This window comes from Stenella coeruleoalba (assembly GCF_951394435.1).
Source record: "Stenella coeruleoalba genome assembly, chromosome: 2".
Classification (NCBI taxonomy): Eukaryota; Metazoa; Chordata; class Mammalia; order Artiodactyla; family Delphinidae; genus Stenella; species Stenella coeruleoalba.
The window spans coordinates 112,650,454-112,664,794 of NC_137147.1; the positions used below are offsets into that span (position 1 = coordinate 112,650,454).

The following is a 14,341-nucleotide window of genomic DNA, read 5'->3' on the forward strand; positions in this document are numbered from 1 at the left end:
TCTCTGTTGATCAATAGCAATCTTTAGTAGGTGGCTGTCTCTGCCTTTGATGTCTTTATTCCATTGTCTGACAAACCTCCTCCCGCAAACTATTTTGGACCTGAAGGAGGAGGAGGTTGGACATCGCGGTGGCAGGCTCAGATAGGCTGCCAGTGACCTCCTGAGTCACTGCTGGCCCCCCACCACCCCCATGCAACCTCATGTCATTTTACTTCAGGAGAATATCACCACCCTTCTTCAAGTTTCTTTCCAGGCCATTATTTTGTTCACAGGTAGATTGAGCTTTTAGTTAAAAGCAAAATCTTGCAGAAAGGAAGGAGACATACTGTTGTTAAATGTCCATTATGTTTCAGATATTTTCTATTGTCTTTTACCTAAAATTTTTATATCAGTCCCCTTAACAACTCTGCCAAGTAGATATTGAAGGTTTCCATTCTACACATAAGGAACCAGAGCCTGAGGGAGGGTAAGGCACAGTTAGTGGCAGGGTCAGGATGAAAATACCTGTCTCTTTTCCCAAGGTCTCACTCTTTCAGCAACATAATGTTTTTCCCTGGGTTTTATGCTTCTTCTTCATCCCTGGTCTGCAGGGATGAATAAGTAGTATATGGCTGCCATACCCCCATTTTCCTAGAACACAGAGGTGAAGCTGACAGTGGTCGCCCGTGTCTTGGGCCACATCTATGACCAGTGGGTCTCTGCAGGTCACACTAAGTATTGCAGAAAACCTCTACCTGCCAGGATGAGGCAGCCCAGGTGAGCAGATTAAGGACAAGGGTGTAAACACAGCCTGCCTGCCGACTTCTCAGGGCCCCGAGGTCTTTTGAACAGAGGTAGCTTGTGACCTCCTTGGATTAGTGATTCTGCCCTAAGTCAAGCTTGCTCCGGGCCTAGAAGACCTCCCCAAAGTGAATCCCACACAGATGGAATGAGTATCTTGGTCCTCAATATAGAGAAAAATTTGTGTTGCAGTAACCATTTCATAGAAATCCTCAGTCTGTGCTTGTCTGATGAATCGATTAGCTGTCCTATGGGAACAGGAGGCTGTACAGGTGGCTTCCTCTGGGTGAATCCAGTGGTGGCTGTCCCGAAAAAAGGAGTTAGGGAAGAGCCAGGCCAGAAGAGGTCAGGAGACCTTTCCATTTCCCAAGAACGCTCCTTACTGTATACCAGCCCCTTGCTCTCTCCAGCAGCCCCCTCAGTGCAGGAGGCTGGGAGGTCTTCCCACGGCCTGTGCTGTGTATCCACCTCTCTCCTCCTCCCCTGCCCATGTCCCGACGTCTGAGCCTTGTGACCCAGACTCTGCTGAGCTGGCCAGCCAGGCAGGAAAAGGAGATTGATGCCCCTGCCTCCTAGGAAAATCCATCAATTTGTGGCCTGTGGGTCAGATGGCTTCACCAGAGGCAGCTCTGAGCAGTACTGTGTGAGCTAAAAATCAACACACAAAAAAGGCCCCAATAGACATATGGACGTCAGAAATGAAAATGGCTCATTCCTGCCACTCCCCAGGGGCCTGAACAGTCAGTGCCCTTTCCTCCCACACTCTTTCCCCACCCACACCCTCCTCCCCAGGGCCTCCTGGGTGGGTGGGGGGGGGGCTCTTACCCTTTCCCTTGGGAAGATGTTGCATCAGGGTCCAGGGATGGACAGGGTTAGAGAAGTCAGGCAGGAGTAGGGGAAGGGGGAAGACAGAGGGTTGAGCTTCTGTGGACCGATGGTCTTGGCGGTCACAAAGTGGGGGAGGACAGGGGAAAGGCAGCCCCGGGTAACAGAAAGCACACAGGCTCAGGAGTCAGGAAAAAAAAGAGAGAGTCCTTTGGCCACATTTTAGTTCCGCAAACTTTGGAAAGTTACCCGCGCCCCCCCTCCCGGCTCCATTTTCTCATCTGCGAAAGGGGTACAATCACACATACCTCCCAGGGTTATCGTGAGAATGGAATGTTGAACAAATAGTAGGATTGGGCACAAATTAATCCCCTTTACCTGTGTCTTCCTATTTAGGTTCAGGGAAAGAAGCTGCTCAAATGGTATTTTGGAGTCTAGAGTCTTGTTGGTACACGGGGTTCTCCACATGGAAGTGATTTGCTTTATGCATTTAGCCCTAATCCAGCCTCTCTGTGCCGAAGCCGAAGCTCCCAGGTTACCTTGTGGAGTTCTTATCCCTATGGCTGGGAGGAAGTTCTCTCCTGGGGGAGGATTTATGGTGGGATGGAGTCTGTTTTTATTGTCCCTTCCTTCTGCTGCCCCTTCTCAGATCTCACCACCCCATCCATGGGCTTAGCTCAGGTATTGGTCTCAAAATACTTCTCCCTGCAGACAAATTGAGTGAGCCCCAGCGATTTCATTCTGAGCCACTGGGCATTTCCATGTCTCTGAAAGAGATCCATTTGCAGATTGAGGACAGACACTGGTCCGTGGCTGGCTCTACTTCGTGCTTTCAGAGAGCAGACAAGTTTCCAGCATCATGGTCACCTGCCCCCTGCCACATTCAAGACCCACAGCTGTCAAAGCTCTGACCTCCTGAAGCTGGGGTTTGGCAGCTGCCCCCAGGCTCTTAACTCCTGGCATGTGGAGGGAGGGTCAAGAAAAGGCCCCCTCTATGCGGCTGCCACGTGACTTTTCTGAACTTTTTTTTTATATATCATTCTTGGAGTATAATTGCTTTACAATAGTGTGTTAGTTTCTGCTTTATAACAAACTGAATCAGTTGTACATATACATATGTTCCCATATCTCTTCCCTCTTGCGTCTCCTTCCCTCCCACCCTCCCTATCCCACCCCTCCAGGCGGTCACAAAGCACAGAGCTGATCTCCCTGTGCTATGCGGCTGCTTCCCACTAGCTATCTACCTTACGTTCAGTAGTGTATATATGTCCATGCCTCTCTCTCGCTTTGTCACAGCTTACCCTTCCCCCTCCCCATATTCTCAAGTCCATTCTCTAGTAGGTCTGTGTCTTTATTCCTGTCTTACCCCTAGGTTCTTCATGACATTTTTTTCCCTTAAATTCCATATATATGTGTTAGCATAGGGTATTTGTCTTTCTCTTTCTGACTTACTTCACTCTGTATGACAGACTCTAGGTCTATCCACCTCATTACAAATAGCTCAATTTCGTTTCTTTTTATGGCTGAGTAATATTCCATTGTATATATGTGCCACATCTTCTTTATCCATTCATCTGATGATGGACACTTAGGTTGTTTCCATCTCCGGGCTATTGTAAATAGAGCTGCAATGAACATTTTGGTACATGACTCTTTTTGAATTATGGTTTTCTCAGGGTATATGCCCAGTAGTGGGATTACTGGGTCATATGGTAGTTCTATTTGTAGTTTTTTAAGGAACCTCCATACTGTTCTCCATAGTGGCTGTACCAATTCACATTCCCACCAGCAGTGCAAGGGTGTTCCCTTTTCTCCACACCCTCTCCAGCATTTATTCTTTCTAGATTTTTTGATGATGGCCATTCTGACTGGTGTGAGATGATATCTCATTGTAGTTTTGATTTGCATTTCTCTAATGATTAATGATGTTGAGCATTCTTTCATGTGTTTGTTGGCAGTCTGTATATCTTCTCTGGAGAAATGTCTATTTAGGTCTTCTGCCCATTTTTGGATTGGGTTGTTTGTTTTTTTGTTATTGAGCTGCATGAGCTGCTTATAAATTTTGGAGATTAATCCTTTGTCAGTTGCTTCATTTGCAAATATTTTTTCCCATTCTGAGGGTTGTCTTTTGGTCATGTTTATGGTTTCCTTTGCTGTGCAAAAGCTTTGAAGTTTCATTAGGTCCCATTTGTTTTTATTTCCATTTTTCTAGGAGGTGAGTCAAAAAGGATCTTGCCGTGATTTATGTCATAGAGTGTTCTGCCTATGTTTTCCTCTAAGAGTTTGATAGTTTCTGGCCTTACATTTAGGTCTTTAATCCATTTTGAGCTTATTTTTGTGTATGGTGTTAGGGAGTGATCTAATCTCATACTTTTACATGTACCTGTCCAGTTTTCCCAGCACCACTTATTGAAGAGGCTCTCCTTTCTCCACTGTACTTTCCTGCCTCCTTTATCAAAGATAGGGTGACCATATGTGCGTGGGTTTATCTCTGGGCTTTCTATCCTGTTCCATTGGTCTATCTTTCTGTTTTTGTGCCAGTACCATACTGTCTTGATTACTGTAGTTTTGTAGTATAGTCTGAAGTCAGGGAGCCTAATTCCTCCAGCTCCGTTTTTTGTTCTCAACATTGCTTTGGCTATTCGGGGTCTTTTGTGTTTCCATACAAATTGTGAAATTTTTTGTTCTAGTTCTGTGAAAAATGCCAGTGTAGTTTGAAAGGGATTGCATTGAATCTGTAGATTGCTTTGGGTAGTAGAGTCATTTTCACAGTGTTGACTCTTCCAATCCAAGAACATGGTATATCTCTCCATCTATTTTGTATCATCTTTAATTTCTTTCATCCATGTCTTATACTTTTCTGCATACAGGTCTTTTGTCTCCTTAGGTAGGTTTATTCCTAGATATTTTATTCTTTTTGTTGCAATGGTAAATGGGAGTGTTTTCTTGATTTCACTTTCAGATTTTTCATCATTAGTGTATAGGAATGCCAGAGATTTCTGTTCATTAATTTTGTATTCTGCAACTTTACCAAATTCATTGATTAGCTCTAGTAGTTTTCTGGTAGCATCTTTAGGAGTCTCTATGTATAGTATCATGTCATCTGCAAACAGTGACAGCTTTACTTCTTCTTTTCCGATTTGGATTCCTTTTATTTCCTTTTCTTCTCTGATTGCTGTGGCTAAAACTTCCAAAACTATGTTGAATAAGAGTGGTGAGAGTGGGCAACCTTGTCTTGTTCCTGATCTTAGTGGAAATGCTTTCAGTTTTTCACCATTGAGGACAATGTTGGCTGTGAGTTTGTCATATATGGCCTTTATTATGTTGAGGAAAGTTCCCTCTATGCCTACTTTCTGCAGGGTTTTTATCATAAATGGGTGTTGAATTTTGTTGAAAGCTTTCTCTGCATCTATTGAGATGATCATATGGTTTTTCTCCTTCAATTTGTTAATATGGTTTATCACGTTGATTGATTTGCATATATTAAAGAATCCTTGCATTCCGGGAATAAACCCCACTTGATCATGGTGTATGATCCTTTTAATGTGCTGTTGGATTCTGTTTGCTAGTATTTTGTTGAGGATTTTTGCATCTATGTTCATCAGTGATATTGGCCTGTAGTTTTCTTTCTTTGTGACATCCTTGTCTGGTTTTGGTATCAAGGTGATGGTGGCCTCGTAGAATGAGTTTGGGAGTGTTCCTCCCTCTGCTATATTTTGGAAGAGTTTGAGAAGGATAGGTGTTAGCTCTTCTCTAAATGTTTGATAGAATTCGCCTGTGAAGCCATCTGGTCCTGGGCTTTTGTTTGTTGGAAGATTTTTAATCACAGTTTCAATTTCAGTGCTTGTGATTGGTCTGTTTATATTTTCTATTTCTTCCTGATTCAGTCTTGGCAGGTTGTGCATTTCTAAGAATTTGTCCATTTCTTCCAGGTTGTCCATTTGATTGGCATAGAGTTGCTTGTAGTAATCTCTCATGATCTTTTGTATTTCTGCAGTGTCAGTTGTTACTTCTCCTTTTTCATTTCTAATTCTATTGATTTGAGTCTTCTCCCTTTTTTTCTTGATGAGTCTGGCTAGTGGTTTATCTATTTTGTTTATCTTCTCAAAGAACCAGCTTTTAGTTTTATTGATCTTTGCTATCATTTCCTTCATTTCTTTTTCATTTATTTCTGATCTGATTTTTATGACTTCTTTCCTTCTGCTAACTTTGGGGTTTTTTTGTTCTTCTTTCTCTAATTGCTTTAAGTACAAGGTTAGGTTGTTTATTCGAGATGTTTCCTGTTTCTTAAGGTAGGATTGTATTGCTATAAACTTCCCTCTTAGAACTGCTTTTGCTGCATCCCATAGATTTTGTGTCATCATGTCTCCATTGTCATTTGTTTCTAGGTATTTTTTTATTTCCTCTTTGATTTCTTCAGTGATCACTTCATTATTAAGTAGTGTATTGTTTAGCCTCCATGTGTTTGTATTTTTTACAGATCTTTTCCTGTAATTGATATCTAGTCTCATAGCATTGTGGTTGGAAAAGATACTTGATACAATTTCAATTTTCTTAAATTTACCAAGGCTTGATTTGTGACCCAAGATATGATCTATCCTGGAAAATGTTCCATGAGCACTTGAGAAAAATGTGTATTCTGTTGTTTTTGGATGGAATGTCCTATAAATATCAATTAAATCCATCTTCTTTAATGTATCATTTAAAGCTTGTGTTTCCTTATTTATTTTCATTTTGGATGATCTGTCCATTGGTGAAAGTGGGGTGTTAAAGTCCCCTACTATGAATGTGTTACTGTTGATTTCCCGTTTTATGGCTGTTAGTATTTGCCTTATGTATTGAGGTGCTCCTATGTTGGGTGTATAAATATTTACAATTGTTATATCTTCTTCTTGGATCAATCACTTGATCATTATGTAGTATCCTCCTTTGTCTCTTCTAATATTCTTTATTTTAAAGTCTATTTTGTCTGATATGAGAATTGCTATTCCAGCTTTATTTTGATTTCCATTTGCATGAAATATCTTTTTCCATCTCCTTACTTTCATTCTGTATGTGTCTCTAGGTCTGAAGTGGGTCTCTTGTAGATCGCAAAAATATGGGTCTTGTTTTTGTATCCATTCAGCTAATCTGTGTCTTTTGGTGGGAGCATTTAGTCTATTTACATTTAAGGTAATTATCAATATCTATGTTCCTATTCCCATTTTCTTAATTGTTTTGGGTTCGTTATTGTAAGTCTTTTCCTTCTCTTGTGTTTCTTACCTAGAGAAGTTCCTTTAGCAGTTGTTGTAAAGATGGTTTGGTGGTGCTGAACTCTCTCAGCTTTTGCTTGTCTGTAAAGGTTTTAATTTCTCCATCAAATCTGAATGAGATCCTTGCTGGGTAGAGTAATCTTGGTTGCAGGTTTTTCTCCTTCATCACTTTAAATATGTCCTGCCAGTCCCTTCTGGCTTGCAGAGTTTCTGATGAAAGATCAGCTGTTAACCTTATGGGGATTCCCTTTTGTGTCATTTGTTGCTTTTCCCTTGCTGCTTTTAATATGTTTTCTTTGTATTTAAGTTTTGACAGTTTGATTAGTATGTGTCTTGGCATATTTCTCCTTGGATTTATCCTGTATGGGACTCTCTGTGCTTCCTGGACTTGATTAACTATTTCCTTTCCCATATTAGGGAAGTTTTCAACTATAATCTCTTCAAATATTTTCTCAGTCCCTTTCTTTTTCTCTTCTTCTTCTGGAACTCCTATAATTCGAATGTTGGTGCGTTTAATGTTGTCCCAGAAGTCTCTGAGAGTGTCCTCAGTTCTTTTCATTCTTTTTTCTTTATCCTGCTCTGCAGTAGTTATTTCCACTATTTTATCTTCCAGGTCACTTATCCGTTCTTCTGCCTCAGTTATTCTGCTATTGATCCCATCTAGAGTATTTTTAATTTCATTTATTGTGTTGTTCATCACTGTTTGTTTCATCTTTAGTTCTTCTAGGTCCTTGTTAAATGTTTCTTGCATTTTATCTATTCTATTTCCAAGATTTTGGATCATCTTTACTATCATTATTCTGAATTCTTTTCCAGGTAGACTGCCTATTTCCTCTTCATTTGTTAGGTCTGGTGGGTTTTTATCTTGCTCCTTCATCTGCTGTGTGCTTTTCTGTCTTCTCATTTTGCTTATCTTACTGTGTTTGGGGTCTCCTTTTTGCAGGCTGCAGGTTCGTAGTTCCCGTTGTTTTTGGTGTCTGTCCCCAGTGGCTAAGGTTGGTTCAGTGGGTTGTGTAGGCTTCCTGGTGGAGGGGACTAGTGCCTGTGTTCTGGTGGATGAGGCTGGATCTTGTCTTTCTGGTGGGCAGGTCCACATCTGGTGGTGTGTTTTATGGTGTCTGTGGACTTACTGTGATTTTGGGCAGCCTCTCTGCTAATGGGTGGGGTTGTGTTCCTGTCTTGCTAGTTGTTTGGCATAGGATGTCCAGCACTGTAGCTTGCTGGTCGTTGAGTGAAGCTGGGTGCTGGTGTTGAGACGGAGATCTCTGGGAGATTTTCGCTGCTTGATATGTGGAGCTGGGAGGTCTCTTGTGGACCAGTGTCCTGAAGTTGGCTCTCCTACCTCAGAGGCACAGCACTGACTCCTGGCTGCAGCACCAAGAGCCTTTCATCCACACGGCTCAGAATAAAAGGGAGAAAAAGTAGAAAGAAAGAATTAGTAGAAGTAGAAAGAAAGAATTAGTAGAAGAAGAAAGAAAGGAGGGAGGGAGGAAGGAAGGAAGGAGGGAAGGAAGGAAAAAAGAAAGAAAGAAGGTAAAGTAAAATAAAATAAGATAAAATATAATAAAGTTATTAAAATAAAAAAATAATTATTAAGAAAAAAATTAAAAACAACAACAACAACAAGGACAGATAGAACCCTAGGACAAATGGTGGAAGCAAAGATATACAGAAAAATCTCACACAGAAGCATACACATACACACTCATAAAAAGAGGAAAAGGGGAAAAAATCATAAATCTTGCTCTCAAAGTCCACCTCCTCAATTTGGGATGATTCGTTGTCTATTTATGTATTCCACAGATGCAGGGTACATCAAGTTGACTGTGGAGCTTTAATCCGCTGCTTCTGAGGCTGCTAGGAGAGATTTCCCTTTCTCTTCTTTGTTCTCACAGCTCCCGGGGCTCAGCTTTGGATTTGGCCCCGCCTCTGCGTGTAGGTCGCCGGAGGGCGTCTGTTCTTCTCTCAGACAGGACGGGGTTAAAGGAGCAGCTGCTTCAGGGGCTCTGGCTCACTCAGGCCGGTGGGGGGGGTGGGGGGGAGGGAGGGAGGGGCACGGAGTGCGGGGCGGGCCTGCGGCGGCAGAGACCGGCGTGACGGCGTGACGTTGCAGCAGACTGAGGTGCGCCGTGCGTTCTCCTGGGGGAGTTGTCCCTGGATCCCGGGAACCTGGCAGTGGCGGGCTGCACAAGCTCCCCGGAAGCGGGGTGTGGATAGTGACGTGTGCTCGCACACAGGCTTCTTGGTGGCGGCAGCAGCAGCCTTAGCGTCTCATGCCTGTCTCTGGGGTCCGCGCTTTTAGCCGCGGCTCGCGCCCGTCTCTGGAGCTCCTTTAAGCAGCGCTCTTAATCCCCTCTCCTCGCGCACCAGGAAACAAAGAGGGAAGAAAAAGTCTCTTGCCTCTTCGGCAGCTCCAGACCTTTTCCCGGACTCCCTCCAGGCTAGCCGTGGCGCACTAACCCCTTCAGGCTGTGTTCACGCCGCCAGTCCTCTCCCTGCGCTCCGACGGAAGTCCGAGCCTCAACTTCCAGTCCCGCCCGCCCCGGCGGGTGAGCAGACAAGCCTCTCGGGCTGGTGAGTGCTGGTTGGCCCTGATCGTCTGTGCAGGAATCTCCCCGCTTTGCCCTCCGCATCCCTGTTGCTGTGCTCTCCTCCGTGGCTCCGAAGCTTTCCCCCTCTGCCACCCGCGGTCTCTGCCCGCAAAGGGGCTTCTAGTGTGTGGAAAGCTTTCCTCCTTCACAGCTCCCTCCCACTGGTGCAGGTCCCGTCCCTATTCTTTTGTCTCTGTTTATTCTTTTTTCTTTTGCCCTACCCAGGTACGTGGGGACTTTCTTGCCGTTTGGGAGGTCTGAGGTCTTCTGCCAGCGTTTAGTAGGTGTTCTGTAGGAGTTGTTCCACATGTAAATGTATTTCTGGTGTATCTGTGGGGAGGAAAGTGATCTCCGCGTCTTACTCCTCCGCCATCTTCCCGGAAGCTCTACTTTTCTGAACTTTTCAAGGCTTGTGATTCTTGCTGCCGAGGGAGGGAGAGGAGATGGAGGGTTCTGAGACGTGACCCAGGCACAGCAGCTGGAAAATGGAGCCCCACTCTCCTGAGAGGTCCTCCCTGCTCATTCTGGACTCACGGTGGCTGAGAGTCAGAAGCTCTGGCAGGGGAGCTGGTGACGTCACCCAGTCCGGAGTTGGATTTAGGGACCCAGGAACATATATAGCTCTGTAGCTCTGCCTTTGTAGAGGTGCGTCCAGAATGTAAGAAATCAAGAGAGGTGTGATCTCCATCGTGAGGATGAGGGGTTGAGGCTCTGAGAAGGGGCTTGACTCTGCCTAGACCACACGGGTAAGTCTGGGATTGCAGGCCTCCTCCTGGTCTTTGAGTGGTGATGCATGTCTCACGTACCTGTGGCTGTGGCGCTTGTTGAGGCCAAGCTGTTAAAGTGAACATTAAAGCAGAAACTAACACACCCTTGTAAAGCAATTATACTCCAATAAAGATGTAAAAAAAAAAAAAGGGGGGGCAGGAAGAGGAGAGGATCTTCAAGATGGCGGAGGAGTAAGACGGAAAAAAAAAAAAAGTGAACTTTGGTCATTGGCTGACTAATTCCTCACCCCACTCATGTCAACCTGTTCCAGTGGTTCTTAAAGAGGGGTGCCGGACCAGCAGTATCAACATCACCTGGGAACTTGTTAGAAAAGGCAAATTTGCAGACTTCAACCTGGACCTCCTGAACAGAAAGCTCTGGGAGAAGGCCCCAGTGAACAGTTTTCATAAGCCCTCTAGGTCATTTTGATTTTTGTCCTATTGCAATGTCGTGGGAGGCTGGGGTTGGGGAGGGGTCAGGGGCCAAAGGGCCCTCAAGTGGCCTGGCTAGTCTGGTCTGTCCTGATGCTCTGGATTCAAGCATCTCAACCCAGTTGGCGATTCCTGACTTGGCCCTCATTTTCCCCTCTTGTAAAATAATATCAATAATGGTGAAAACACACACCATTTCAGAGGACTTGAAGGTTTACCAACTTTTACATAGAATAGCCCTTGTAGCAGGTGAGTAGAACTTATATTATCCTCCCACACCCATTTTACAGATAAGGAAACTGAGACTCCAGATGTTTTGTGAGGTGGGCCAGCCCATAGTGGGGGAGGATCCAGGTCCTGAGCCAAGTGCCCTTGACTTTCCATCCCTGACTGATCCCTGCGGGCTCAGAGGCGTGGGCATGACCCTATAAATCTGCCATCCCATCTCCATTCTGAGGCTGCGTCAGAATGCTCATCTCGCAGGAGCCCATCAGTAGTCACCTGGGAATGACTGTGCAGTAATGAGCAGATGGCCTCCCTGGAGAGGTCCTGACATCCCATTTTCTCTCGGTGTGAGACCCTTAGCCTCCCCTTCAAGGCCAACAAATACCATTCCTCAGAGGGCTAGGACAGAGCAGCAGAGGGTGTGAAGAGGGAACCGATTTCTAATTCCCTTGTAAAGATGGGGGCAAAGCCCTGCAGCAAGTGGCAGCTCCCTGGCAGCCCTGTGGCCTGGGAGCCTGCAGGTCTGTCTTGCTGGGAAGAGAGAATAATGGTCTGTAAATGCTTGCACCCACAGATGCTGGCCGGCAGGTCATCTGGGACATGGCAGGGCTACCAATAATTCTGATAGAAAAAAACAAGATTTGTGTAGTCTATTATGAGAAGAATCCCCTGGCCAACCAAAACACTAACTACGGCCCTGCAGTCACACCCCTTTGTCCCTGTAATGTGTTCTCTTGTTCTTGGGGACAGTCTGCCATGGTCCTCTGTCCTCAACTATTATTTTTTTGACAAGGTTGAGAAAACCCTCTTTCCTGGCTCTGCGATGCTCTTCATAATGTGAATACAGGTATTTAATGGGCTTCTGCCTGTTGAACGATTAATGGAAAGGTCGGTGAGTAATCTCCGGCTCACTCCCCACCTCAGCAGCCCACTTCTTGTACAATTCCTTCGAAGCATTCTTTCCAAATAGGTGGGAGGGCTGAGGTCACATCTTTGCTTTCTCCTGGCAGGCAGACTTTAAGTAGGTTGCTAAATTAGCCAAGGCCGCGGTAGCCCTTCTCTTTGCACAGAGCCTGGTTCTGGGGAGGTCTCTGGACTTGATTTTGTGATTTCGTTGTTTTTTCTCTCTCACAGGAGAGGGACTTGTCAAGTAGAGGCTTCCCCCAGATAACCGTAACTCCCACTTAGTGATATCTATCACGAACCGGACACTGTGCTAAGAGCACTGTAGTCATTATGTTATAACAAGAGCCAGTGTGGTGTGTCCGTGTGTGTGTGCATGTGTGTGTGTGTGCATGTGTGTTGGGGGGGAGGGCACTGGGCCAAACTCTCATGTGAATTATCTCATTTAATCTTCCCAAGAATTCAGAGAGTAAGGTATTGGTGTTAATTCCATTTTACAGATGAGGAAACTGAGGCTCTGGCGTGAAATAATTTCCTGAAGCTCAAAAACTAGCAGGGAGAGGAAACCAGGGTTCAAACTCGATTCTTGACTACTCAATGCAGTCCATGGACCCACAGCCCACAGACATCCCCTGAGAGTTTATTAGCGATGCAGATTCTCAGAGCCACTTGAATCAGGACCTGCACGATGCCCAGGGGATTCCCATGCACAGTAACTGTTGAGACTGCTGTATACTCTCTCCAGCAACTATAGCTGATTATGCCGGAATCCTGGGTGTTAACGATTACTGACTCTGGTTTAGAGAGGTTCGGGGCTAGTCGGGGACAGAGCTGAGATTTCATTCTGGGTGGAACCCTCAAACCACCATGCAATGCCTGTTTTCACGCCCAAGGTAAGGTGCTAGAGCTTGCCTGTCCCTACCGTGGACTCAAAAGCAGAACTCCCTGCTCTAGACCCCTGTGCTCCCCTGTCCCCCTGAGCCTCCAAGGAGGACAAGTGCCTGGGACTGACTTGGCTGCTCTCCTCTGTCCCCTCCTGCAGATGTGCAGCACATTAAAAGGAGAGACATCGTGTTGAAGCGAGAACTGGGCGAGGGAGCCTTTGGAAAGGTCTTCCTGGCCGAGTGCTACAACCTCAGCCCCACCAAGGACAAGATGCTCGTGGCCGTGAAGGTAATTCTCAGAGGCATGTGGGCCCCAGGAAGGAAGAGGAGTGGCTGGGGTCAGGTGGGAGGGAAAGAGAGACTCACTCCATTCTGGAAGATGGTATCAACTAATGTTATCAGATGCAATCAAGATGGTATAAACTAACGTAATCAGATGCCCTTGCTCCAAGGTCAATGAAGTTTCCTTAGGACCCAAATCAGCTTCCTTTGGCTTCGGTGGTCAAGAGCTGTAGCACATAAGGGGGCTGTGCCCATGGTGCAGCCGGAGGGACAAGTTATGCTTTTGATGGGCCCTGGTTTTATTCTGGAGGCCCTGGGCTCACCGCTGTCCCCAGCTGGCCCTCCTCCCACCTCAGCAACTTTGCAGGATGTGCTGCCCGTGCCCAGAAAGTCATTTGACCATTTCTCGGGAGTACAATTGCATGAGGGGCGGGTAGCTCACAGAGGCCCTGGGAGCCACTGCTCAAGTCAGCAGACGTCACTGGGCATAGGAGATGGGCTGGGGGGTCAGGTACTGAGCACAGGGAGGGACAGTGAGTGAGGCTGGAGGACATTCTTAGGCACCCCGTGGGATCCAGGTTCAGCGCCCAAGGGGCAGCGTGCCTGAGGGTTCCTGCCTTCTTAGATGGGTCGTTAACCACAGGGCTTTGGTATTGCTGAGCCAGCCCTGCAGATTTGCAGTTGGAGCCGAATTGCTTGGGGCAGGAGAGAAGGAACTTTGCTACTACCAGTTACCTTCCTCCAGCAGGAAGCAGCTTCTCTCAGTCACTGTTAGACACGTCTTTGAACACGACTGGCACAGACAAGAGTCAAGTAGCCTCGCTGAGGCACCCACAGGTCTGGGGTGTGGAGTGGTCCCTGTGGGAGTGGGTGCAGCGAACAGGCCTCTGAGGCCAGCGTGAATTCTGTGTGATGTTCTGGGCTGAGAGCAGGAGATACCTCCTTCCCCACGAGGACTCTCACCTGGGCCTCAAAAGGTCCATCCTTAGCACTGAGGGCTCATGACCGAGCCATCTCTTCATGGCAGTTGCATATTTCTGAGACTTTGGGGTCTCTGTATTCACAGTTTGTTGTGTCTGCAGAGGGTAAGCGCCCTCCATGGATGCAGGCAGTGCTGTGCAGGCTACAGGCATAGGGTAGGAATCAGAGAGCTGGGTGGGTGCCTGGCCATCACTGATTAGCTCTGTGACCCTGTGCAAGATGCTTAACCTCTTTGAGCCTCAGTTTCCTTCTCTGTATAATAGGAGATATAATATCTCCTCTTTAAAATTTTGGTGATTAAATTACATAACATATGAAAAATTTTTAGTATACTGCTTGGGACACAGTAAATGCTTAGTAAAGACTCATTGCTATTTGTTTTTATCAACATCATTATTCTTGATGTTGATATTATCCAA

The 14,341-nt window shown here is 45.8% G+C and overlaps 1 protein-coding gene across 7 annotated transcripts in view; it reads left to right on the forward strand.

The window, feature by feature from the left end:
• NTRK3 (neurotrophic receptor tyrosine kinase 3) overlaps positions 1-14,341 on the forward strand; it is a gene marked incomplete at its 5' end in the record, with an annotated part of 581,909 nt that overhangs the window by 516,901 nt on the left and 50,667 nt on the right. For all 7 annotated transcript variants that reach the window (XM_079911026.1, XM_079911027.1, XM_079911028.1 and 4 more), the window contains one exon: positions 12,818-12,948. In XM_079911026.1, coding sequence (XP_079767152.1) covers positions 12,818-12,948 — 131 coding nt within the window. The remainder of the gene's footprint in view (positions 1-12,817; positions 12,949-14,341) is intronic.